The 24,579-nt window shown below is 42.0% G+C and overlaps 1 protein-coding gene and 1 long non-coding RNA gene across 2 annotated transcripts in view; both read left to right on the top strand.

Moving 5' to 3' along the window:
• Nucleotides 1-3,442: 3,442 nt before the first annotated feature.
• LOC136458119 (uncharacterized) lies at nucleotides 3,443-8,108 on the top strand. The gene is made up of 3 exons (XR_010759886.1): nucleotides 3,443-3,604; nucleotides 3,689-3,810; nucleotides 7,940-8,108. It is a non-coding gene; the product is annotated as an uncharacterized lncRNA (long non-coding RNA).
• Nucleotides 8,109-19,920: 11,812 nt separating this feature from the next.
• LOC136460515 (uncharacterized) overlaps nucleotides 19,921-24,579 on the top strand; it is a 29,995-nt gene continuing 25,336 nt past the window's right edge. The window contains exon 1 of the mRNA XM_066460176.1: nucleotides 19,921-24,430. Within this exon, the coding sequence (XP_066316273.1) occupies nucleotides 19,921-24,430 (4,510 nt within the window). The remainder of the gene's footprint in view (nucleotides 24,431-24,579) is intronic.

Genomic DNA, 24,579 nt, shown 5'->3' on the forward strand with positions numbered 1-24,579 from the left:
AATAAATCTTTCCGTACAAATACATAAATATTTCAAAACTAAAATTAAGTCTAATTAATACAAGTAATATATTCATACAGAAACTATTCGAGTACCATCTTCCAACAAAGCTAAACTATGGCTTTCGCATGATCATGTCCATCCACATATATACCCAGTGAGGTAATGAAAAATAAAATTGGGGCATGAGACTTATTGGCAAGTTTGGAACTCAACAAACTACTACTTCACTGGAGCACATAATCTTGGATAGATATATTCCTTCTACTGTATCCATACAAGTGCCACAAAACCGTATCCAGTCTTGAGATCTGAAAGTTCAGCAAGTAGCCAATACTTAGTCCAGTGCAATCCAGATTTATGCAGGGGTAAATACGAACTAGTAAATGGCAGAATACAACAGTTTGGACAAACCTCCATCTTCTTGCTATATTTTTAGGTAAATATAATACACTGAATTGTAGCAACAAGCCATCCTATGCTGACTACAAAATGAGTCATCAGATATTCAGATAGCAACTCTTGAACACATGCATATGAAGTTAGAAGGATAAAGATGCAAACTTCATATGTCAAACGACACATCTGTACCAGCTGGTCTGCTACTCGTCGAAGGATCAGAGGATGGAAGTGACAGCGCAGAGGGCGGATGCTTAAAGAAATGTGTGACCTCCAAGTTAACCTTCCTACCCCCAATCTGAACTTCAACGATCAGATAAAGTTGAGCTAGCATTATCAGCTTTCAACTTTCAAAAGGAAAGCGTAGGACTATCCAAAAGTGTCAGGTGCAGCCATAAACAACCTATATGAACAGTACACAGATTTATAAGGATTTAGCAGATTAAGCCCACTTCACATCTGTTCATACAAGTAATGTAAAACTGCGTATTAGCCTCGGTAAGTGCTAAAGACTCATTCTTTAGAAAACTACGATGAGAAAATAGCTGCATTTAAGTTTGTGAAAACTACAAAGTTTTCTATGAAAATAGCTCCATTTATCATCATATGTAACCTAACACCCAACCAAGCTAATCCATTTATCGTCATATCAAATACAGTCATTACAAACATAATAGATTGATAACAAAAAATAAATTGGAACCAATAATTTTGGCACTACAATAAACTGACTTTAAACTTACTTTCACAAGCTTCTCACATAGACATTGTCGCTGCATTTTCCATCTCCCTACATCCGGTTACATCAATAACACCTATAGACATGTTCACATAATTTATAGTTTAGCAAACTTGGCTGCCTTAAAAAGGTCATTCCCCTATACTCAATCCATTGCGACTAATATCATGTTATTTAGAATCACTTCAACCTCTGAGTTCACACAATCAATAAGCTGAACCCAAAAAGTGTTTCTGAGTGAGTCGACCAGAAGCTATCAGTCAATCAAATAAGTACATACATGAACGAATGGTAGCAGTGTAGCACGCATGCATGTACATATCTGCTCCCTATTTTATTGATCAAAATATTCAGGTACAGAAAGGATGCATTGCATCTATTTGACTTGCTTATGAATGCTAGTGGTTGCTGATATTGGTAGCTGCCATTTGGAGTTTGAGGGAGCTCTTAGCTATAGCCACACTTGTGAAGAACTGGAGCACGAGAAGGATTGGGGGAAAACACGATTTTGGGAGAAAAATAGCTGAGCAAAGCCAACAAGCAGGTTTCCTAAAGCACCAATAGAGGAAGCAAACATCCAAGCAAAGGATTGAAGCTAACCTGATCCTGAGGATGAGGTAACTATTGCTCAGGAAATTGATAATTTTCCCTACAAACCAGAGGCGATGTTGATGACGCAGAATTACAGAAGTACCGATAGAATCACACAAAGGCCAATTTGCCTCCTTTTGACAATAGTGCATCTCTACCTACTAGCGCTAGTAAGATGGAACAACAATCACCATTACTATCCTTTCCCTAATTAGTGCCTAGCTACTTTGGGAAAATTAAGCAGAGATTATGCCAAGCGCTGACGTTTCCAATTTTCAATTGCTAGTACAACATATCCAATTATTGCCGCATTCAACACCATAAGTGCCTCACTACCGGAAACAGTATAATTGCCGAGTGCATTCCATCGGACACTCGACAAATATCTTATTTACTGAGTGTTTTTAATTCAACACTCGGTAAATAGATAGCACTCGGCAAAACCTAACTTTACCGAGTGCCTAATAATAAACACTCGGCAAACTACACCGAAACACTCGGTAAACACGGACACTCGGCAAAGTACAGGCACGTGCGCTGGGCGTGCGACGGTCGTGTGACGGCCGTTGGGTGTGCCGCCCTGCCGTTAGAACTTTGCCGAGTATCTCTAATGGGCACTCGGCAAAGACAAGGTTTGCCAAGTGTTTTTTATTGATACTCGGTAAAATAATGTTATTGCCGAGTGTTTTTATTGGCACTTGATAAAATAATATTTTGTTCCTCTCCTGTCCTCCAAACTTTTTCTGCTCTCCACATACAACATGTGGTACTACATGTTAAAATTTGGTGTATTTCTCGATCTGTTTGCTATATTTAATTAATTTATTGCATTTAGAGGAATTTTTTGGTTAATGTCAAATTTGAACTGCAAGTGATTCAAATAATGGAATAAATTGAGTGGAGAAATCATATTCATGTTATTGAGTCCATTTTGGGGTCATACCCGGGAAATGAAAAGAAATTTCGAACATTTTGTTCAGGAAACACGACCACGAACGTGTGGCCGAATGATTTTTAAATTCTAAAAAAAGCAAACGAAGTCTGAAAATGACGAGATTTGTCAAGATCTCCTAATATCATACGTGGAGACTGTGGAAAAAAAATTGAGAAGGTTTCGCACAATTTGTCACATACGACGCTTACAAACCGAAGCATCTCCGAAGAAGAATCAAGGAGTTGAGAATGATCTGGTAAATTTGAAGTCAAAGTGACGGTCAAATTAGGGTTTGACTTCAAAACTTTTTGTATAGGCAATAGACAACATAGATTGGTCCATGTCAAATTTTGGGAATTTTTTTGGATCCGTTTGATAATTTTAATTTATTAACTGTAATTATATAATTTTAATTGATATAAATTGAATTTGAGCTGTAACTGCATGAAATAATGGAATAATATTTGTAGAAAAATCAAATATGCATTGTTAAGTGAATTTGACGAGGTACTTTCAAAGTCCACCATAACAAATTTGGCAGAACACGCTATAAAGAAGGAGGACGGTGCAGCATGAAATTTGTTTTTTGCCGAGTGTTCTCTACCTACCACTTGTTGATCCAGCCCCACTGCATAGTACCGGATGGTTTGAAAATAAAAAAATAATGTCTGAGTGCCTCTGATCTGGACACTCACATATCCAGATGAAGGGCACTCGGCATACCTTTCATATGTTACCACCGGCCGCACCCCCCTGACGTACACACGTGCCCGTCCACACACGCACTCACACACGCCGCCGCCGCTGCCCCCGCCCTGTGCCCCGGCCGCCGGCCTGAACCCCCGCCGGCCTCCCCGGGACCCCACCGCCGCCCAGCCCACCGCCCAGCAGAGCTCTGTGACGCCATTGCCGAGCTCCGTTCGCCGTCATCGTTCTCCGCGGTTTGTTCATCTCTTGCTCAATATTCGCCTCTACTGGATTCTCCTCGTCCCGGAGATTCACACCCTACCTTTTATTTCCAAAAGATCACGGCGTGTTAGGAGAAATCGTGAGCCCGCCGGAACACTTCATCGTCACCATCTGCCTCATCTCGGCTGCCTCCCCCTCCGCTCTGAACCAAGCACCGAGGAGAGCCTGCCTGAGTTCGGTGAGCTTCGCTCTGTTTTGCGCCTCCTGTCTCCGTCTGTCGTAGTCCCTAGCTCGATCCCAAGCAGCGCCGTAGATGGCCATGGTGCTGCCGTGCACCTCTGCTCCGGCGACCAAGGAACAGAGAAGCAGCCCAGCGCCGTGCGTGCTTTCTTTTCTCTTGTTAGCTTGTTGATCTCATCATGACAGAAATGTGCAAACTTTATCTGGCAGAACATTAGGTTCCCTGAATCTGAATGACTACATTTGTAATCTGTTTATTCAGAGTTTCAGACTCTTGTCAGTGAATGGTTGTCTGAAACTTGCATGTTGTTGTATGCATTCACGAATAGTGCAAGAAGCAATGATGGAAATGTGCAAATGTGACATTAAACATTGTTCCTATGCTAGTGTAGGAATCATGTTCTACAGCATGAGACATGCATTAAACATTGCGTCTATGCTAATTTAGGCATCAATTTGTTAAGCGTGATAGAAACAGTGAGGAAAGCAAAGAAGATAGCATCACTTTAACTAGCACTTGATAAAACTAAAGGTTTAAAGAATTATCCTGTAGTTGATTTCTGATCTATTTTTCCAAGTATGAGACAGAATGATTGTGATTTTAATCTTTTTAGGTATAAATTGATTCTCATTTTTTTTTCCTAAAGTGTTTTTTTTTACTTTTATGTAAATATGCAAAGTATCAAAGTCACACAAATGAACAATTCATATATCTGCATGACCAACCTCTTGGTTAACTGTAAAATATAACTTGGCAAAAAGAATTATTGCCCTAGGTCTAAAGTGTTCTGAATTCCTGAAAACAAAGCTTTAGATTTTACACTTGTTTCATTCACAATCATGCAAGTATCTGGATAAAAGAACATACACTAATAATCAAAAGGCACACCTGTAAAGATGTGTGTGCCCTTTTCATTAAGAATCTATGGCATGCAATGAAGCCACATATGCATTTTCTGTAAAATGAGTGCAGCACGCATGTAGTGTTTTGTTCTACTTTCTCCCGTCATTAATTCATGTAGTGTAACAGAGATGATGCATGTAGCACTTTTATTTATGAACTAGCACAGATTTTCATTTATTTACAATATATATATGTGACATTGTGACTGATCTCAGTGGGTGCATCAACATAGCTACCGTGAGTGGTGAATGGTAAAATATATATATATATATAGTAGAGAGAGGAGAGCAATGCATCATCGATCGTCTGAGCTTCGCTCTGTTTTGCGCCTCATATATATATATATATATATATATATATATATATATATATATATATATATAGTAGAGAGAGGAGAGCAATGCATCATCGATCGTCTGAGCTTCGCTCTGTTTTGCGCCTCCTGTCTCCGTCTGTCGTAGTCCCTAGCTCGATCCCAAGCAGCGCCGTAGATGGCCATGGTGCTGCCGTGCACCTCTGCTCCGGCGACCAAGGAACAGAGAAGCAGCCCAGCGCCGTGCATGCTTTCTTTTCTCTTGTTAGCTTGTTGATCTCATCATGACAGAAATGTGCAAACTTTATCTGGCAGAACATTAGGTTCCCTGAATCTGAATGACTACATTTGTAATCTGTTTATTCAGAGTTTCAGACTCTTGTCAGTGAATGGTTGTCTGAAACTTGCATGTTGTTGTATGCATTCACGAATAGTGCAAGAAGCAATGATGGAAATGTGCAAATGTGACATTAAACATTGTTCCTATGCTAGTGTAGGAATCATGTTCTACAGCATGAGACATGCATTAAACATTGCGTCTATGCTAATTTAGGCATCAATTTGTTAAGCGTGATAGAAACAGTGAGGAAAGCAAAGAAGATAGCATCACTTTAACTAGCACTTGATAAAACTAAAGGTTTAAAGAATTATCCTGTAGTTGATTTCTGATCTATTTTTCCAAGTATGAGACAGAATGATTGTGATTTTAATCTTTTTAGGTATAAATTGATTCTCATTTTTTTTTCCTAAAGTGTTTTTTTTTACTTTTATGTAAATATGCAAAGTATCAAAGTCACACAAATGAACAATTCATATATCTGCATGACCAACCTCTTGGTTAACTGTAAAATATAACTTGGCAAAAAGAATTATTGCCCTAGGTCTAAAGTGTTCTGAATTCCTGAAAACAAAGCTTTAGATTTTACACTTGTTTCATTCACAATCATGCAAGTATCTGGATAAAAGAACATACACTAATAATCAAAAGGCACACCTGTAAAGATGTGTGTGCCCTTTTCATTAAGAATCTATGGCATGCAATGAAGCCACATATGCATTTTCTGTAAAATGAGTGCAGCACGCATGTAGTGTTTTGTTCTACTTTCTCCCGTCATTAATTCATGTAGTGTAACAGAGATGATGCATGTAGCACTTTTATTTATGAACTAGCACAGATTTTCATTTATTTACAATATATATATGTGACATTGTGACTGATCTCAGTGGGTGCATCAACATAGCTACCGTGAGTGGTGAATGGTAAAATATATATATATATATATAGTAGAGAGAGGAGAGCAATGCATCATCGATCGTCTGAGCTTCGCTCTGTTTTGCGCCTCATATATATATATATATATATATATATATATATATATATATATATATATATATAGTAGAGAGAGGAGAGCAATGCATCATCGATCGTCTGAGCTTCGCTCTGTTTTGCGCCTCCTGTCTCCGTCTGTCGTAGTCCCTAGCTCGATCCCAAGCAGCGCCGTAGATGGCCATGGTGCTGCCGTGCACCTCTGCTCCGGCGACCAAGGAACAGAGAAGCAGCCCAGCGCCGTGCGTGCTTTCTTTTCTCTTGTTAGCTTGTTGATCTCATCATGACAGAAATGTGCAAACTTTATCTGGCAGAACATTAGGTTCCCTGAATCTGAATGACTACATTTGTAATCTGTTTATTCAGAGTTTCAGACTCTTGTCAGTGAATGGTTGTCTGAAACTTGCATGTTGTTGTATGCATTCACGAATAGTGCAAGAAGCAATGATGGAAATGTGCAAATGTGACATTAAACATTGTTCCTATGCTAGTGTAGGAATCATGTTCTACAGCATGAGACATGCATTAAACATTGCGTCTATGCTAATTTAGGCATCAATTTGTTAAGCGTGATAGAAACAGTGAGGAAAGCAAAGAAGATAGCATCACTTTAACTAGCACTTGATAAAACTAAAGGTTTAAAGAATTATCCTGTAGTTGATTTCTGATCTATTTTTCCAAGTATGAGACAGAATGATTGTGATTTTAATCTTTTTAGGTATAAATTGATTCTCATTTTTTTTTCCTAAAGTGTTTTTTTTTACTTTTATGTAAATATGCAAAGTATCAAAGTCACACAAATGAACAATTCATATATCTGCATGACCAACCTCTTGGTTAACTGTAAAATATAACTTGGCAAAAAGAATTATTGCCCTAGGTCTAAAGTGTTCTGAATTCCTGAAAACAAAGCTTTAGATTTTACACTTGTTTCATTCACAATCATGCAAGTATCTGGATAAAAGAACATACACTAATAATCAAAAGGCACACCTGTAAAGATGTGTGTGCCCTTTTCATTAAGAATCTATGGCATGCAATGAAGCCACATATGCATTTTCTGTAAAATGAGTGCAGCACGCATGTAGTGTTTTGTTCTACTTTCTCCCGTCATTAATTCATGTAGTGTAACAGAGATGATGCATGTAGCACTTTTATTTATGAACTAGCACAGATTTTCATTTATTTACAATATATATATGTGACATTGTGACTGATCTCAGTGGGTGCATCAACATAGCTACCGTGAGTGGTGAATGGTAAAATATATATATATATATATATATATATATATATATATATATATATATATATATATATATATATATATATATATATATATATATAGTAGAGAGAGGAGAGCAATGCATCATCGATCGTCTGATTCACCACATAAGAATCTGTCAATACTACTAGCTAGCTATAGCTATAGGTACTTGTAATATAATGGTTGTGGCATCGATTTTTGATCAATTGTGCTCGAGATCTAGTTTTACATCTATGTCCAATTGTCCACTGTACTAGCAGTAAGCTATTAGTTTCTTTTTTCTATCTGTCATGCAATCTCTTTTTTTTTTGTGCAGAATCAATCAACGGCATCAAATAATCAGCCTCAAGACCCAGATTTGTCGCAGCGGTTCCAAGGGCTTCCGCAGTGATTGCATTTGCATTTGTGGCGTATTGTGACTTAGTTGTGACATGTGATGATGGTTTATTGTGAATTGTGATGATGGTTTCAGTTTATTGTGAATTGTGATGATGGTTTATTGTGAATTGTGATGATTGTTTATTGTGCCTGTGACATATAATTATGTCTGTGATGATGGTTTATTGTGAATTATAATGGTTTATTGTGAATCGAGAGGGGTCCGTTATACGTGATAGATTAGTAAAAGAGGGGTATTGGTCGCTTTGCTGAGTGTAACACTCGGCAAACAGAGGAGTTGCCAAGTGTCAAGCCAAAACACTCGGCGAAGAGGCCATTTTCTGTTATTCTGGGAACCTTCTTTGCCGAGTGTTTTGGTTTTGCCAAGTGTATTATAATGGACACTCGGAAAAGTGACCATAAAATCGGGGCGTTGCACGCTTGTTTGCCGAGTGTTTTGGGCGTGACACTCGGCAAAGTGTCTAAACTTTGCCGAGTGTTGCGGCATTGACACTCGGCAAAGTTTAGAAACTTTGCCAGTGTTTTGGGCTTGAAAAACTTTGCCGAGTGTCACCGTGCCATCTCATTAACGGTTTTTTTTGCCAAGAGATTTTTTTTGCCGAGTGTTTATTGACACTCGGCAAACCATTTGCCGAGTGCGCGATAAAAAACACTCGGCAAATAGCTGTTCGCCGATATTGTAGATACTGTGTGCTCTATGTCGAGTGTTACACTCGGCAAAGCCATTGCCGAGTGTTTTTGGGCCTTTGCCGAGTGCTCCTGGCACTCGGCAAAGCTACTGTATCCCATAGTGCCTATAATATTTATATAAGAGTCTACTACTAAAGAAATGAGCTGAATGCATTACAACAGATAGCAAACACCAAACATTGAACAAAGATTGAACCTTAAGTAGCTAAATCTTCAGTATGTGCTGGCAAGCAGACACAACAGACCGTTGACCTGAATTTTCAGGCACCGCAGGCATTTTCTAGCTACGTGGCTTACTCGATCTCTGCTTTCCCCTACTATGAGTCCTGAACAACTAGCTAGTATGAGCTTTCCAATCTCTGCTTCCTCCATTTACAACAGAAGTGGTACCATTGCTTCATCAAAAAGGAGCACAAATATGCAAAGTTGTGGATGAAACCCTAGTGGATCAAGAAATGGGGAAGGAGATGCGTTTGGAGGAGAACTCACCTGCGGAGGCGGAAGCAGATCTGCTGGCGCTGCTATCCGAGGCGATGGCGACGGAAACGCAGAGGTTTAGCGGGGAAGGGTGGTAGAGGTGAAGCGAGGCGGTGGTGGCCTGTGGAATCCCTGCCACGAGGAGTTGCTGGATGCGAGAGGTTGTCGAAGGGATGGCGCGGCGGAGACCTATGGCAGATGGTGGTGGCGTAGTGCCTCCTCACGTCGAAGGGATGATGGGCGGCGGTGGCGCAGCGCCTCCTCGGTCCTCACCTCCTCGCATCGAAAGATAGACAGAGCGACCCGCGAGCGGATGGGGAACCGTGCCCGGTGTCTCGAGACGTGGGGTGGCGCCCCAAGGAAAACGCATGGGTCGGGCTGCCCTCCCCCTCCGCGTAGGCTTCCAAACGGCGCCATAATCTGGCCCGTGGCCAGTTTCCGCGCGGGCTTCTTGCCCCGGGAAAAGGCCAGGATCCCAGAGGGATTCCCTACTTCCAAAGTAGGCTAGGGCTTCAACAACCCAGACATATGTGAGCGTTAGCCTCCGGGAAAAATCAAACACTACGTCTGTAGTGTCCAAGTTCAAGGTTAGAATTATGTTTTTTTCTGAATGGAGGGAGTAGGTCTGGACAAGTTGAAACCACAGTTTACTCGTTGTAGCTACAGTCTGTACATGAATTGTCTTGTCATGGTCCCATAACCTGTACTACGTTGCTCATCATGGGAAAAAGTTGGCATCAATAGTGTTGAGAATTGGCCTATTCATAAATTACCATATCCGCTTTCCCATTCCCGACCCTAGAAATAGGCATGTAGAAGTTTTAGATAGATCTAGTCTCCCTCTCTCAATCCTCAAGAACATCACACAAGAATACACGGGAGACAAGTATATGAGGGGAGTAATCTCTTCATTAGCCAATGTAGACATACATGTGGTTCTTTATATAGATGCCTGCAGGGCATATATGGTAGCCTCCATGGCATATATGGTATGAGCCCATCAGGACATATATGGTATGAGCCCATTAATCCTCTAATTGAGAAATTCTTAAAACTCCTCCTTAGACGAATACCATGACAAATACATGCCTCGATAAAACTTCCAAAAAAACTCAATGGGAAAAAGTATGGAGAAAGATTACATAATTGTCACTTAATGAATTTGCACATTGTTGCCTCATTAAAAACCTTACATGAGAAACTTCAGGAAAACTCATCAAGAAAAAAAGAGTACGACATATGTCTTCAGGACAAATTGTGACCTTCTGGATCATATCATTTTGAATTCTCTATAATTATGATGAAGGGCTACTATTCTAGGGAAGTTCTACCCCTGAACCTTACAGAACTGTCTCGCTATGCCAAAAATGCTTTCTACAGGAAGCATATGCACATGGGAACTTAACAAATATATTGCATACATTACAAGGATCATTCATAATCTTAACCTCATCTTACTTCTGAAACTCATGAGGTAAAAATATGAAGTGTACATAAACAATAAACCCACTTTCTTAAATGGTGTCACGATAGAACCTTCAACAGAGGTTAGGAAGTCACCATTAGAATAACACCTTCTAGGTATTGTTGGAGACTTTCAAAGTGTCGGGGTTATGATACCCCAGGTATCTCAAGGCACCGATAAGTCAGCCGCTCGAGCAGCCCACGATACCAAAAGCTAAGTTTGAGGCTAAATGACTGAAGCCCACTAAGCTAAGCGGACCGGGCCAATCACTGATGTCGGGGTCAGTCACGACCCATCCATTCTGCCTTAGCCGCATGCTATGCAGCGGCTCATGACCTCTCGCCGACCCTTGGGAGGAGTAGGGAGAGATCAAGTCCTATCACACACGCCTGCTCTGATAGAAGTAGGCATGCCGCACTGACCCTGCAAGGACCGAGGGGACAACGGTCACCTCGGTCCGGTCAGATGCCATCCCTGCGCCACACAGCAGAGACAAGACAACACCGCCAAGCTATGATGGCTAGCACGGAGAACCACCGTCTAAATATGACCCGACAAGACATATGTATGATCCCACCCACTTCAGGATGGGATCCACGACAATGGCCTTGACTTAGAGGCCATCTAAGCCAACGCGGGCCATGACCCCAGAGCCCGGGATCATGGCCACCAACTCCACAAGTAGCAGAATGATCAGCGACCCATGGGTGGCTACCTACTCTCATACGACACCCTCGGATGATCAAGAGGCAATGACAAAGACCACAACAAGACTATGTCGCACAGGATGGCTGGCGAAACACTACCGTGCCCATAATGCCACCATGATGGGCACTATGGCACCGAGTCATGCCATGCCATGCCATGACATGAGCACAAGACCATGACGACAGCCACACCAAGACGTGCACCACAAGATGGCATTACTTGCAAGCCAAGTTAGCTAGGCCCTCTCCCTCGGGCTCACGATCCCTCGGTCGGGAGAACTTCTTTCTTTATAACCTAGCCTTGGACTCTATATAAGGGTAGCTAGGGCCTCCTTTCGAGGCAATCCCCTACCATTCTCATTCTCTCCATCCTCACTAGACTCAATATTCTTATTTGGGAAGTCCATCTCCTAGCTCTAGCTCTGTCTTCTACCTCTTCCACCATTCTTGCACCCCTATTGTAAGAACTTTAGAGCATTCAAACGACGAACACGTACTTGATCATCTCTGAGACTGGATGTAGGGCTTCGGCCTGAACCAGTATAAATACTCGTGTCTTTTGGATGCTACCATCGTTTTCCTAGAGTAGCGCGACATTCATATAAATTTACTAGTCCAGTTTATAAATTAAACACCGACGCAAAGTCTCATGAATGACGATCAATATCTTGTAAATACTCCCCCTGATGACCACTGTTGAAGTCATTCATTCCCATGACATTGACCATTATTTGAAAATAAACATAGACATGGATAGTGCCAGTGAGATTACACGATTTCCATAATAGTCTTCATGCCATTTGTCTTGCTATTCTTCAAGAACATTGAGATAGAGAATAATGCAGAGGAATTTATTATATTCTAGCATGCATACATCAAGATGCATATTTGTGCACTTGAAAGTTGCAATGACATGCATCTTCGAGATATGTTTAATAATTATTATTCTTTGTATCATTATAATTTTCATGATTCATAATAGTCGCGACTCCTTCTGGGATTGATTACGGATTCTTCTAGAATCTTTAATACATAGTAAGATATGATAAGTCTATATTTCTAGCGTAACAGGGGAAGTATTGCTGGTAACACCAAATATATCATATCGGTTTTCAGAGGATACTTCAATTCCAAAACTTTAGGTGGAGAACGCGTTATATCATAGGTATATATACACCTATAGTAAAAGGTCATGAAATGCACATGTGCTTATATGGTATACCTTTTAGTTCCTCTTTTCATTCTTATCTCTCGGCTCTTATATGGGTCTTTATTCCTTTTAAGGAATTCACTTATTTTGGTGCATTCGGACTTATAACCATATTTTCCTTCAAGGAAAATCCTTCAAGGAGTTGTTATATTTATGGGGAGATCATTTCTTTTAAATACAATATTGGTATGAGATTTCATTGTTGCTCTTCATGGATTTTCATAATCCATAACTACATATTTTGATTCATGCCATTAGCCAGATTCATTAAATAGCGGAACATATTTTGTAAAACTTATGCTGGAACTGGTCTCTATTAGGACCTTTTGAACCATCGCTTTTCACCACCCATTATTCAACGATGACCCGTAACTATCCGAACATCATGTTCAAGATATTCACTTAGCGATTTTTGGTTCAGCCTCAATTGCATGTTTTATTTAAACCGATATGAGAGCGTCAAGCACTCTTGCCATGGACTTTGTTCTGGATCCGAGTTCTCACAAAGAGACTCATTTAGCAATTAGCATATTTTTTGACTTTAAACATCTTAATAATGATCTTTGTTATTTCCTAAAATGATAGATCCATTATTGTTCCATATTCCTAGCTTTATAGTACGCGTGCGTTCCTCGGATTTTCATCTTCAGGATGAACCTCATCGTGAGATAACTCACCAGTAGGCTGATTTAATCTCTCTACAAGAGTATGAGGAGTTTTATGACATATAAGCTTGCTTCATGAGCATATGCTTGTGACTTAGGCCACTAGATCTTATTTGCAGGCGTCCCCACATAATTTGATCAAAATGCCAATGTCAAGTGGATATGAAATTAATCCCGGGTATATCCACATCAACTTCGAGTAGAAGCATTCATTTAGATTTTAACTAATTTGGTTGCTCCTCATCAAAATAAATAGTTATCTGGCATAACTCCATGCTATAGAATAGTGGAGTGTAACTAAACAACTAGTTTAGTTTGGATTTGTGTGTTTTGATTTATAAATGTCAAGGCATTTCATAATAAGGGCATTCATCTCCCTCTAATATCGAGATATTTAATAACATACTATAATTCTCTATGCACCAACTTCTAGTGGTGTATATGTATGCTTTAGTGGTGGTTTATTTGGAAAATATTGCGCACTCTATTAGGGGGTTTATTACTATTTTTATATGCAATGAGCTTGGACTTTAATAATGCAGTTGCATTAATACTGCGTGTATTCCCTTCTATAGGAGGAGTATATATCCTCAACTTCTTGTTGAGTCCATAACTTCTGGTGAATTATAAACTATTGCTCTACAAGTTCTTGGTTTCAACAAATGCATATGCAGTCTTCTAGACTTAACACCTGTAGTTACTGATATAACCCATAATTTAGCCATAACAATCTTTCTGGGACTAATGCTCACCAATTGTTGTATAATTGACAATCAATCTGTCCATTACGTATCACTACTAGGAATATCCACTTCTATGATGATCAACTTTCGTCACTGAAGGAGCCAAATTCGTTATAATTTTAGTTTTATGATGAATTTATGATGAAAAACGGTTCGTCATAGAAGTCGCGCCATTCTTGAATTCTATGACGATTCTAGAAAATCATCATAGAATTGGATTGATCTATGATGAAAACTGATCGTCATAGAACTGCTTTGGAATGCGTGGTAGGGTGCAGCCATGCTGGCGGGTGCTTCCATTGGAGATGCTTTCCACGTGTACATGCTATAGCTGGTTCCATTAGAGATGGTTCGGGTACATGTCACCTTCTTATTGCATAACATGGCCATCTCTGGTTCTTGCATGTTTCAGGTTTTTACTGGACCACATGTCGGGACCCTGTTATTGCACATGTCAATTTTCTATTGGCACATGGGTCGTGTTGCGGTTGGGTCATGTGTCACTTCTTCATTAGACCAAGTGTCATATTTTTATTGGTCCACATGGTGTGACCACAATACCCCACATATCTTTCTTTTACTCGACCACGTGTCTCGATACTGTATGTCCGCGTGTCAGTATTTTATTGGGCCATGTGTTGCGCCCTAAGCTACCCATGTTTCTTTTTCTGATTCGACCACGTGGTAGGATGGATTTGTACCATGTATTTTGTTTGTATTGGCCCATGTGCCATGTCATGGCTATTTCACGTGTCATTCACTAGTTCATCCTTGTGTCAGATTCTTATTTAACAACGTGCCTATGCTAAATCTACCACGTGCACACCAATCATTACATTAGAGAATCTGATTTTAGATCTACACTGTTGCACAAAATGACTACATGCATAATTATATTGAACCTAAATTAAATAATAGCAATTCAGCTCAGCAGCAAACCACTGACAGAGTTCACATATCAAGCCACCAAAATTTCACATCAAAATAGCAAACAAAACATATGTTCATTGCATCAATAATACTGAGAGTTACCAGCGCTTAAGAGCATGATATGCTCATGGAGCTTATTGTACTCCTCCTGTTGTTGTTTCTTGAACTTCTCAAACTCCCTATCAGTGTTTTCTGCCTTCCTCTTTAGTTGATCCACTTGTTCGGCGAGGATAGCTGAACTTTCTTGATGAGCAGCAAGCCGTTCCCAAAGTCTAGAGCAGCTTGTCCTGATACTAGCATTCTTCAAAGAAAAGGTGTTGCAGCTGGCCTAGGAGAGGACCTTGGAAACAACATCTCAACATATTCTGCTCGTATAGTTTCCATAGTTTCCTGTGAAAACCAAGGAGTAAAGATTAGGAAGAGAACTTAAATTACAGAACCAAGAGATTATTTCAGTACAAGTAACGCATAGGTCTTTCTTAGCCTATTGACGATAGAGATTCATAAGCACAATGCATAGGTAACATATTAACTATTGTAATATTACAACTTCAAAATGATGGTGCCACTTTTGTCTCCTCCTACTTTTCCTTCTTTTATGCCAATGGCTTCAGTAGATTTCAAGGAAAGCAAATGAAGGTACTTACCAGTGCATCTCTTGCAGCATGGCTCAGTCCCATGTTGCTACTGGTATGGAAGTTGTTGAAGTTTCCCACTACAGCTACATCTTCATGAGGTCAATCATGTTCTAAAACGAGCACTTCTTGATCATGTCCTATGCCCTTCCTATTTTTGTCCTTCTATTAAAATTGCACATGCCTTTCTGTTGACACAAAAGGCATTGCATATTTGATATAAAAAGAGAAACACAACCATCACTTACATATGCTTGCAGGTGGGCAATATATGAGCGAGATCATGTAACGTGGTGGCACTTGACTTTTGCACGGTTTTGCTTGTTCTGCTCTGAGACTGCCTATAACCACAATTGTGTTAGACTGCAGCACAAGCAGACCACATAAAGACTAGACAAGAAATAAATGAGTTCACACACACACGCACACCTTGTTCTCGGAACCTAACCACATGTGGACAATGCACACCATTGTGTGTCATTGATGCAAGACACATGAGAGGTCTTTTTGATTTCATCAGCGGGGATGCCGTTGAAGTAAGATCATTTGAACTTGTACCATGTCTGCCATACAATAGACTTGAAAGCCCTAATTTGGTTTTGGATAATTGATGAAACCTTGAACTAACCTTTGATCTAAGTGTGTGAATTAGAAAAGGTGGTCCAATCTAAGTGATTGAGCAAGATGAGGTCCATGGAGATGAAGATGGACATGTGTTGATGATGATCAAGCTCAACTTGGAAAAGAAGAAAGTGAAAAACAAAAACTGAGAAGATCAAGGCAAAGGTACAATATAGGTTTTTGTTTTGCACTCAAGACACCATAGAGGGTGTGAGTGACTTAGAATCGATAGCCATTCTATAAAGAGGGGCAATCTTTGGCTAAATGGTTTATCAAGTGCCACTAGGTGACATAATTCTTGCATATGCTAACTTTGACCCTTGTAAAATGCTTTAAAAAATGCTAACACACGTGCACACAAGTTCTACACTTTGTGGTTAGCAACTTGGAAGCAAGGGTGAAGTGGTTGTGGACTTAGAAAAAGAAAAGGAGGAAGAAGTCCATGATCAGACGCTAGCTACGGGGTGACCGAACTCACCACAGCGCATCCGGTCAATTATAGCGAGGTGGCGCAGCTAGCCGAGAGGGCTGAGGAGAGACTGAACACTACCACCGACATGTCCGGTCACTTGTTGGATGCTGGCGGTTGGTGGCGATCAGACACGTCAGCTCTACGTTAGGTGGCGAGTGACGTACGCTGATGTCACCTTGGCTCGAGTGCACGAAGAGGCTTAGCACTGACCGAACGCTAGGGCGCATCAGGTCGCCATTGACCTGATGTGTCCGTTCAACTAAAAGTGGCTTGGGAACCTCTCTGGAAATGATCTAACATTGTGTGGTTCTGGGTCCGGTCATTCGAGCAGTGAGTTTGGTCTTCACTTAACTAATCACGTGCTCGGGAGTTAGCCATTGGAGATGAACAATGCTCATTTAAATGGAGGACACATGGCGGTAATCCTACAACCAGACACTGAGGTTGCTACATCCGGTCACTTCCATCTACATGTCCGGTCAGTACGCATGGCGCCCCTCTCTGGCTCTATTCGTTTGGGTACGTCTATAAATAGTGTTTGCTCAGCTTGGGTTGGGTACGTCTATAAATAGTGTTTGCTCAGCTTGGGGTTCACTCTCTTGGCACTTTGACATACTTGACATCTTTGTGAGCCTAAGCAAACACCTCCCACTCATCTTCATTATTGATTCATCATCATAGTGAGATTGGGAGTGATTCCAAGTGATTTGCTTGAGTGATTGCATCTAGTGGCACTTGGGGATCATTGTGGCTGTGGATTTCTTATTTCTCTTGGTGGTTGCCGCCACCTAGATGGCTTGGAGCTATGAAGGAGCTTTAGCACGTGTTGGTGATTGTTCGTGGCCAACTCCAGTGATTGTGAGGGGTCTTGTACCTTCAACGGCGGAGAGCCTAAAGGTAACTCTAGTGGATTGCTCATGTCATTGAGTTACCTCACTTGTGTGTAGGTTCTTGCAGTGTCCAATTGTGTGGATGAGGTTCGTGCAACACCTCTTAGCTGCCGAACCACCAAGTGTTGGTCGACACAATGGGGACTAGCGTGCTAGCAAGCACATGAACCTCGGAGAAAAATTGGTTGTCTCTTGCCCTTTGGATTTCTCCTAGTGATTGAATTGATATTTATCTTGTGATTGGTTCACTCCTCTACGCGATGGTATAATCACCCTACTCACTCATTTACATTGCCGCAAACTAGTTGTAGCAAGCTCTTTAGTGTAGCAAGTTTGAGAGCTCTTAGTGAGTAGCAACATAGCCTCTTGTGTGCCTAGTGATCATATCAACTAGAATTGTTGGATAGGTGGCTTGTAACCCTTGTAGAGCTAGAGCAAGTTTACATTTTGCTATTTGTCATACTAATCAAATTGCTCTAGTTGGTTTGTAGTTTTTTAAAATAGGCTATTCACCCCTGATGAGGACACCATGAGTACATCTACACCAGCAGCACCTCAGGCGCCTCCAGTTGATCATCTAGGGCCAATCACTCGGGCCCGTGCGAGAGAATTAAACTTCATCATGCTGTTAAGGAACGAAGGGCCAGCGGAATAAGAAGATGGCCCAACAGGGCAGCCCAGGTGGGGCGCCTAGGGCTGGCAGCCGCCGCCTTTTCCCTGGTGGCGCCCCCCCCCTCCTGCCGTCGATCTGGACTCCAGGGGCTGCGCCCCCTTTATTTAGTCGGAGTCCCTTTTGTTTACAACTCGAGTTTTGTTTTACATCTAGCTTTAGCTACTCTCGAACACGGCAATTCCACGCCGTCTTTGTGTGATTCAGAACTCCACCTTCGAGCGATAATTGTGATTGCTCGCGTCTTTTTCTTGTTCGTTTTTCGATTGCGTGCAGGAAACGATCTTCGTGATCAGGCTGATCTTGCACCGGCGAGGTTGGTAACCATCGGGAGTTGGTTCAGCGATTGCATTGGCGCTTCGGGTTCGCTCGTCGTAGTCGGATCGTGAGGGTCTACTTCCACCAGATCGAAATTATCTCCACTCACCGAAAGATCGGGCACTCCCCTTCTATCAAGTGGTATCAGATTTCCAGGTTGATCGGTGAGCTTTATCGAGTGTTTTCCCGATTCATATTTGTTCATTACCTAGAGTCCACAAAAGCCAAAAAAATATTTTACTTTCCGCTGTCCTATCAACCTTTGTGCCTTTGCAATTTCGTTCCAGTTTCGCATTGTTGAGTTTGTTTCCGTGGTCGAGTCTTGTTGCTGGTTTAGGATTGTGTTCGTGGTCGTAGTTCAACCGCACCGTTGCTATTCTTTGTTTCCGCCGCTATCCCACCCACCGTTCCCAGACAACAAGTCGAAGCCACCATATTACTCGACTTGCCCCCGCTAGCCGCCTTGTGTGATCTCTCGCCGCCGCGCTAACCCTAGATAGGTTGCCAGCCGCTGTTATTTCTCCTGCATCGCAGCCCTCCTGACATCATCTGGCGCCTACCTACTGCTGTTAGTCACAGGGACGATTGATCCTGTGATCGGTGTTGGAGTTTAGGGACGCTTTGCCCTAACTGCCGCCGCCGTGTTGTGCCTTCCGAAAAACATAACTTGAGATACCTTCGGTAAAACAGGCATAACTTTTCGCTCGTTTGTCAGAAAAATCTGAAATTTTTTGTGGAGCATCTCGACACCATTTGGAGCCGACCCAAACTGACCTTTGGTCTGTTTGGTTTCGTCAAAATCCCCAAAAAAATTTGGGAAAATATAGAAAAAAAAATTGTCAAGGGTTTTGCACGTTTTTCAGAGAACGTGTTGTTTTTCTGTAGGCCACATAACACCTCAGTTGTAGGTGCCAATTTTTGTGGTTGCATCTTTTGTGATCCTTGTTCAGAGAAAAATATAAAAAAAAATAGTGCAAAAAAAAAAAAAAGTTGATTCCTACTAGTACCTTTTGGAAAAAAAAAGAAAAATCCGGGCTATTTGCTTGTTCTGTGAGTTCTTTCCATCGTCCTTTGTTTCACCTTGTTGCGCTACGTCTAGGACACGTCTTAGCCAGCACTTGTGACTTGTACTTTGGATACTTATTGAACATTCGCTAATCTGCATTCGTTAATTGCTAATCCTTGACTTGAGTGCGGCCTACCCAGAACTCCACATAGTTCTACGACGAGCTGACTTTGTTCCCAGGCAATCGCTGCTCCAATCTTTCGCGAGTTCCTCCGGTCGGTTGTGGGTCGCCCCTGTGTGCTAGGTAAGAACGGATAAGACATTGATAACAGCACTAGTGTGAGCGCCTTGTGAACCGTTACACCCTATTTTGGCATCGGTTTTGTGTTTGCGCTAACCATGGCAGGCGACGGCGACGACGTGAAGGATGAGCTGCAGGACATGCGGACACAGATTGATGGACTTGCCACCGACATCAAGACGATGCATGAACGGATGGATTCCACGGTCACTACGTCGAACGAGCGGTTCGATCAGCTAGACCTCTCGCAGACAGCCACCAAGACCACGCTCGACACCATCGTGTCACGCCTCGACTCATTGAGCACGCTGGTCGCAGATCTCCAGAACGATTATGTTGGTGACACGGAGCAGGACGGTGGAGACCGTCAAGGCCGCGCTCGCCGTGTGCCACGCCGTCCCGGTAATGATTCTTTTGCTAAGATAAAATTTAAAATTCCATCTTTTAATGGCAAATATGATCCTGCTGCATATCTTGATTGGGAATTAGAAGTCGACCAGAAATTTTCATGCCATGATATTCCTGCTAATTCTCAAGTTAAAGCTGCTATTAGTGAATTTACTGATTTTGCTTTAATTTGGTGGCGTGAATATAAACAAAAACATCCCGCTACAGTTCCAACCACATGGGATCAATTAAAAGCTGCTATGCGATACAGATTTGTACCTTCTTATTATGCTCGCGATTTGCTTAATAAAATGCAATGTTTTCAGCAAGGTTCACAATCTGTAGAGGACTATTACCAGGAATTGCAAAAAGGCATGATTCGGTGTGGGTTAGTTGAGGAAAACGATGCTGCTATGGCATGTTTTCGTGGTGGTTTAAACCGTGAAATTCAGGATATACTTGATTACAAAGAGTATTATGATATGACCACATTATTTGAATTTGCTTGCAAAGCTGAACGTCAAATACAGGGACGCCGCTCGAAGCCATATTCTAACTCTTTTGCAGGACGAAGCTCGACATCCGGTTCAGCACCCGCGCCCCCTGCACCGTCCACACCCACCACTACACCACGTGAGCGGGCAGCCACTTCTGCAGGTACTCCTCCGTCCACAGGTGCAGTTCCTTCCACACGCCGCACACGGGATATTCAGTGCTTTCGTTGCCAAGGATTTGGCCATGTGTCTCGGGAATGTCCGAACAAGCGTGCCTTGCTCATTCGTGACGATGGTGAGTATTCTTCCGCTAGTGATTCTGACGATATTCAACCCGCTATGCTTGCCACTGACCATGCAGCAAAGACGGACGTACATGTCAACCCGGACGACGCCGATAGATATGAAAGTCTTGTTGTGCAGCGTGTTCTTAGTACTCAGGTCGCTACGCCTGAGACGAATCAGCGACACACTCTTTTCCATACCAAGGGCGTTGTGCAAGAGCGATCCATTCGCATCATCATCGACAGCGGCAGCTGCAACAATTTGGCGAGTACCGCGCTGGTTGAGAAGTTGTCTTTACCCACTCGTAAGCATCCACATCCATATCACATTCAATGGCTTAATGATGGTGGGAAAATTAGAATTACTCGTTCGGTCCGTGTTCCTTTCTCCATGGGTGCTTATTCTGATTTTGTCGATTGTGATGTTATTCCCATGGAAGTATGCTCTCTGTTACTTGGGCGACCTTGGCAATATGATACTGATAGCTTGCATCATGGTCGTTCCAATCACTATTCTCTCATGTTTAAGGGTCAAAAAATAATTATACATCCAATGACACCTGAACAAATTCTTAAAGATGATCTTGCTCGAGCTGCTAAAACTGCTAAACAACTTGCACCATCAACCTCTGTTAATTCTGAAATCAAGTTAAATGCTCCTGTTTTGCTTGCTACACGTGCTGATTTTGATAAGTTACACGATGCTACTTTGCCATGCTATGCCCTTATATGCTCTCGTGTGCTCGTTTCCCTTGATGATACACCGTCTTTGGATATTCCCCCTGCTGTTGCTAACATTTTGCAGGAGTACGCTGATGTCTTTCCAAAAGATTTGCCACCAGGCCTTCCACCACTTCGTGGCATTGAGCACCAGATCGACCTCATTCCCGGCGCACAGCTCCTGAACCACGCCCCGTACCGTACAAATCCGGATGAGACAAAGGAGATCCAGCGACAGGTACAGGCGTTGCTTGACAAGGGTTATATTCGTGAGTCTCTTAGCCCTTGCTCTGTTCCTGTGTTACTTGTTCCAAAGAAAGATGGCTCTTGGCGTATGTGTGTAGACTGTCGTGCTATTAATAACATTACCATTCGCTACCGATATCCTATACCACGCCTTGATGATATGCTAGATGAGCTTAGTGGTGCCATTATTTTTACTAAGATTGATTTGCGTAGTGGCTACCATCAGATTCGCATGAAATTAGGTGATGAATGGAAAACGGCTTTTAAAACGAAATTTGGGTTATATGAATGGTTGGTTATGCCGTTTGGTTTGACGAATGCTCCCAGCACTTTTATGCGTTTGATGAATGAAGTTCTGAGGCCCTTCATAGGATTGTTTGTAGTTGTCTATTTTGATGATATCCTTATTTACAGCAAGTCTATGGAAGAGCATTTAGACCATTTGCGTGCTGTTTTTGATGCGTTGCGTGCGGCCAATTTATTTGCTAACATCGAAAAATGCATGTTTTGCACACAACGTGTCTCGTTTCTTGGCTATGTTGTTACTCCACAGGGCATTGAGGTGGATAGCAGCAAGATCGATGCCATTCGGGCGTGGCCTACACCGACGACGGTCACACAAATTCGAAGCTTTCTTGGCCTTGCAGGTTTCTACCGCAGGTTTGTTCGTGATTTTAGCTCCATTGCAGCGCCTCTACATGAGCTTACAAAGAAGGATGTCCCCTTTGCTTGGAGTGATTCGCAAGAGGTTGCGTTCAGCACCTTGAAAGATAAGTTAACCAATTCTCCTCTCTTGCAGTTGCCTGATTTTACTAAAGTGTTTGAGCTTGAATGTGATGCTAGCGGTATTGGGCTAGGTGCTGTTTTGTTACAAGAAGGAAAACCTGTTGCCTATTTTAGCGAGAAATTAAGTGGTGCTAGCTTGAATTATTCTACTTATGATAAGGAGCTTTATGCTTTAGTGCGCACTTTGCATACTTGGCAGCACTACCTTTGGCATCGCGAGTTTATAATTCATTCTGATCATGAGGCTTTAAAACATATTCGTACCCAAACAAACCTGAACCGTCGTCATGCTAAATGGGTAGAATTCATTGAGTCTTTTCCTTACATTATTAAACACAAGAGCGGGAAAGAAAATGTTATTGCTGATGCTTTGTCTCGTCGCTATACCATGCTATCACAGTTAGATTTTAAAATTTTTGGCCTGCAAACTGTGAAGGATCAATATGTGGATGATGCTGATTTTAAAGATACTTTTGCCCATTGTATTCATGGCAAACCATGGGGCAAATTTCACATACAGGACGGGTTCCTGTTTCGCGCTAACAAGCTGTGTGTTCCAGCTAGCTCGGTTCGTCGTTTGTTGTTACAGGAAGCGCATGGAGGCGGTCTCATGGGGCACTTTGGCGTCTACAAGACGCATGAGGTGCTGGCTGCTCATTTCTTTTGGCCCCGGATGCGCGCTGATGTTGAGCGCCTTGTTGCACGTTGCAATACTTGCCAGAAAGCTATGTCACGATTGAACAACCATGGTTTGTACATGCCTTTGCCTGTTCCTACTTCCCCTTGGCTTGATATTTCTATGGACTTTGTTTTGGGATTGCCTCGAACTAAGAAGGGGAGGGACAGTATTTTTGTGGTTGTTGATCGTTTCTCCAAAATGGCTCATTTTATACCTTGTCATAAGACTGATGATGCTAGCAATATTGCTGAATTGTTCTTTAAAGAGATTATTCGTTTGCATGGTATTCCAAATACAATAGTCTCTGATCGTGATGCTAAGTTTCTCAGTCATTTTTGGAGATCACTGTGGAATAAAATGGGAACTAAATTGCTGTTTAGCACTACTTGTCACCCTCAGACTGATGGGCAAACTGAGGTGGTTAATCGAACTTTGTCAACCATGCTTAGGGCTGTTTTAGATAAAAACTTGAAACGTTGGGAGGATTGCTTGCCTCATGTTGAGTTTGCTTATAATCATGCAACGCATTCTTCTACAAAAATGTGTCCCTTTCAGATTGTTTATGGTTATATTCCTCGAGCGCCCATTGATTTGTTTGCTCTTGATGCTGAGGACGCTCCACACATAGATGCCGCTGCACATATTGATCAAATGATTAGCTTGCATGAACAAACTAAACAAAACATTGCTACTGCTAATGCTAAATATCAGGTTGCGGGTAGTAAAGGGAGAAAACATGTTACTTTTGAACCGGGTGATCTGGTTTGGTTGCATTTAAGAAAGGATCGTTTTCCTACTTTACGTCGTTCTAAATTGATGCCACGTGCTGCTGGTCCTTTTAAAGTACTAACCAAGATTAATGATAATGCTTACATCCTTGACCTGCCTGCGGAGTTTGGTGTTTCCACGAGTTTTAATGTTGCAGATTTGAAACCTTATGCGGGCGAAGATGAGGAGTTGCCGTCGAGGACGACTTCAATTCAAGAAGGGGAGGATGATGAGGACACCACGAGTACATCTACACCAGCAGCACCTCAGGCGCCTCTAGTTGATCATCTAGGGCCAATCACTCGGGCCCGTGCGAGAGAATTAAACTTCATCATGCTGTTAAGGAACGAAGGGCCAGCGGAATAAGAAGATGGCCCAACAGGGCAGCCCAGG

This window comes from Miscanthus floridulus, chromosome 6 (assembly GCF_019320115.1).
Source record: "Miscanthus floridulus cultivar M001 chromosome 6, ASM1932011v1, whole genome shotgun sequence".
Classification (NCBI taxonomy): domain Eukaryota; kingdom Viridiplantae; phylum Streptophyta; class Magnoliopsida; order Poales; family Poaceae; genus Miscanthus; species Miscanthus floridulus.